This window comes from Abramis brama (assembly GCF_963993115.1).
Source record: "Abramis brama genome assembly, chromosome: 3".
NCBI classification, from domain to species: Eukaryota; Metazoa; Chordata; class Actinopteri; order Cypriniformes; family Leuciscidae; genus Abramis; species Abramis brama.
Window position 1 is genome coordinate 16,211,145 of NC_139965.1, and position 3,673 is coordinate 16,214,817.

Below are 3,673 nucleotides of genomic sequence, written 5' to 3' on the forward strand. Positions count from 1 at the left end.
GGATGTGTTTTTGTTGTTTGTCGTACACCACTGAAATTTTACCCTTTTCACTTGTATACTGTTGTATGGAATGTAACCTATTTATCACAATATTTCAAGATTAAACTGATTTTATGTTTCTTTGCTTGAGTACACATATGTCAGCTATTGGATCTACTCTGCCATGTATTATAAAGAGAGTTTCCTTTGTCTGATGAATAGCTTATCGATGTATTGAGTGTACGGCACAATGTTAGTTATTCCAAATGTGTATAACTTAATTTAATGTTTTAATCATGTCAAATAAATTGATATGAACATCAGAACAGGTAATTTACATTAAAGATTATACCGTGATGTAGCACATCTGCGTTAAAAGTAAGTTGAACAAGGAAATGACCTGTTAGCTCAGAGAGCCAATGGAATCATGTCACAGGGCTTTGACTCGAAGCAGAGAGAAGGTTACAGAAAATTAACTTCTAAGTTTGTGTCCTGGAGATCATATGTGAAAATGTATGTCATTCTCTTCATTGTTTGTGTTCTCTTTTATAAACCATGTAAGTACAACAGTAATGTTTTTCTTGAGCTTTCTTTACTTTTCATTGTGTCGTCTATGTAGAAACGCATTTATGTAATAACTGCAATTAAATATTTTACAGCAATGCAATATTCTGGAAGTATTTTGCAGATGGGGGATGTAACAGTTCAAGTGGGTGATGATGTGACATTTCACTGCTTTCACCCCAAAGACCAAATGAATAGAGTCATGTGGTTCAAACAGACTCTGGGAGAAAAACCTGCTTTTGTAGCCTCTTCATATCACTGGACTCTAGACAGTGTACTTCATGATGAGTTTGAAAAGACAAAGCGCTTTAAAGTGAATCCAGGGCTTGGCAGCTTTAATCTAACTATTGAAAGAACTGTACAATCCGATTCAGCCACATATTATTGTGCCGGTTCCTTTTCTAACATTGTCTACTTTGGAACTGGAACTAATCTGGTGCTTAGAGGTGAGCATTTAACATTGGGACTAACCCTTTCTGACATTAATCACATTTTACAGCCTTAAATTCATTATATTCCTTCAATAGGTTCTAAATCCAACCGGATTCATATTCTGGAGGAACAGCAAACTGGAACATCATCATCAGATGGAAATGTGACTCTGCAGTGTACAATCCAAAATGAGCAACAGAGTTGTGGAGGCGAACACAGGGTCTACTGGTTCAGACCCGGTTCAGGAAAATCTAGTCCAGGAATCATTTACACTCAAGAAAGTTGTAAAAACAGCTCTGAGACGGATTCTCCTTCCAGGAGCTGTGTCTACAATCTCTCTATGAGAAACATCAACCCTGGGACTTACTACTGTGCTGTGGTTACACGTGGGGAGATTTTATTTGGAAATGGAATTAATCTGGATATTGACGGTAAGTGAGGTAAATACAAGACATCGCATCTTAATGTCCCGTTTTATGGATGATGAGGCAGTATGACTTAATTCTGTCATTTCAGGGTGCTTCTAGTGTAATGCCTAAACAAAAACTGTCAGTTTATGACCAAAAACACTGTATAATACAACAGAGTACTTTCATGTGCATATAGCATTTTAAACGGGTTATTGTTGATATAGAATACAGATTTTCTACTGATGAAAAATTATTTGCATGCTTCATATTGTTGTACATACAGTAGTGGACAAAAGTGATTTAAAAAATAAATAATATACAGTATATATATTTTTTATTTTTAGTACCACATGACCCCTGATGTGAATTGTGCTGCTGTAAAATTCACAAATTCACAAAGTTCAAGACAGCAGAGAGTGGAGAGGCAATGGCAGACAGAATACTCTGGACTGAAATGAAACGATTCTGTAGTGTAACAGTATTTGTACTGTCTTTGTAATTGCTAATATTGTTTGCTAACCAGAGCCACTCTGAATGTCATATTTTATGTTCTGAAATAATTATGAAATTTAAATGTCTCTTTATTCTGTTGAAATAACCCCATGCATTGAACTCTGTGTGAAAAACAAACTTTTTCCAGAAAAACAAACTTTGGTTTTGATTAACGTTAGATAACATGCACCACAAACCACAAGGTCTGAAAGTTAGCCCATTTACACCCCTGTGCTGTGGTGTGGTAAGATCTAATCAACAGACCAAACAACATACAGTAGAAGAGCTTTAGCCAGCCCTCTTTCATTCGACATACATGAGACTGCCAGCAGTGACTTTGGCCTATTTAACACCTACTCAACTCTAATTCTAACAGGTTTTCCCTTCTTTTAATTGGATAAGAAATCAAACACACTGCTGAACAATAACCACTCATTTGTATTCTGCAATATGTTTCTCTATATTTTCCTTATGACAATTTTATGATTGGTTGATGTACTACAAACACTTGTGCATTGAGTCATCATGGATTTTATACAATGTGAGATTTTTTTTTTTTTTTTAAATCACAGAATAAGGCAGAAAATATACTATTTTATAGTCTCTAGACTATAACTAGATGTACCGCATGGCGGTACAAAATATGACCGCCGCTCAGGCCTGCACTGGCTTTCCACAAAAATAAATGACGTGGAGCAATTTGGCTGTATTGCGTGTTTATGTATATAAGTTGTATATTTTAAAAAACTGTCTGGAGTATTCCTGTGGATCATGGATAATTTAGAGTTTTGTAATTATTTGCCATTACTATTTAAGTTTTATATCAAAAGTCATTAGTTTAGACACTTAACATCCATAATGTGAAAACGTCACATCCATAACAGTGGTTAACAGTAAAAAGCGACTGAAGTGCCCTTGAGCAAGGCACCTAACCCCTCACTGCTCCCCGAGCGCCGCTGTTGTTGCAGGCAGCTCACTGCGCCGAGATTAGTGTGTGCTTCACCTCACTGTGTGTTCACTGTGTGCTGAGTGTGTTTCACTAATTCACGGATTGGGATAAATGCAGAGACCAAATTTCCCTCACGGGATCAAAATAGTATATATACTTATACTTATACATACTAAGTATGAAAAATCTGTGTTTTTTTTTTTCAAAGGACCCTCCCATTCAATTTATACAAACCTCTACCAAACGGTTGAGGTGCCTGTTGATGGTAAAAGTCTGTTATCTGACTTTGGCATGGGTTTGTTGTGTTTTACTGAAATAAAAAACTTTTTTTCCCCAAAAAAGTGGTTTTATCTTGTAGCCCTGGTCCCAGAGTTTTAAAAAAACAATGTTAACAAAATTAAACTCATTCCCACTGTACCTAGTAGAACACTTAAGTAAATGTCCCATTGAAATTAATGGGATTTTATGGATTTAGGTGAAGAAAGTGTACACATAATACATTTTGGTCTGTACCATGAAGAGAAAACTGATTCAACTATACAAACTATATATTTTCTGAAAGCGTAGACTCTCAGGATGTGATCTAACATGGCATGAAACATGTCCCACCCACGTCATTAGTATACTGCCCAAGCATAACACATTGGGTATTGGTAAATCGGGTATATGGCTGATACCTAAAAAAAGTAGTAGTATGTGCATGTCTGTCTGTGTGTGTGTGTGTATGTGTGTGTGTTTGTGTATGTGTGTGTCTGTGTGTGTCTGTGCGTGTATGTGTGCGTGCGTACATGTGTGTGCGCGTGTGTGTTTGTGTGTGTGTGTCTGTGCATGTGGATTTGTATGTGTG

At 36.5% G+C, this 3,673-nt stretch overlaps 1 protein-coding gene across 1 annotated transcript; it reads left to right on the forward strand.

The window, feature by feature from the left end:
- Nucleotides 1–345: 345 nt before the first annotated feature.
- On the forward strand, nt 346–1,979 carry LOC311080482 (uncharacterized protein). The gene is made up of 4 exons (XM_084110468.1): nt 346–536; nt 639–989; nt 1,071–1,406; nt 1,730–1,979. The coding sequence occupies exons 1-4, from the start codon at nt 407–409 to the stop codon at nt 1,744–1,746; spliced, it is 834 nt and encodes a 277-aa protein (XP_083966594.1). The 5' UTR covers nt 346–406; the 3' UTR covers nt 1,747–1,979.
- Nucleotides 1,980–3,673: the final 1,694 nt, after the last annotated feature.

What these genes read in the sequence shown, in the direction of transcription:
- LOC311080482 (XM_084110468.1), top strand. Translation starts at nt 407, where the DNA reads ATGTCACAGGGCTTTGACTCGAAGCAGAGAGAAGGTTACAGAAAATTA. An exon ending in TGTTCTCTTTTATAAACCAT is followed by an intron (nt 537 to 638) that starts GTAAGTACAACA and finishes AATATTTTACAG; the next exon opens with CAATGCAATATTCTGGAAGT. An exon ending in AACTAATCTGGTGCTTAGAG is followed by an intron (nt 990 to 1,070) that starts GTGAGCATTTAA and finishes TTCCTTCAATAG; the next exon opens with GTTCTAAATCCAACCGGATT.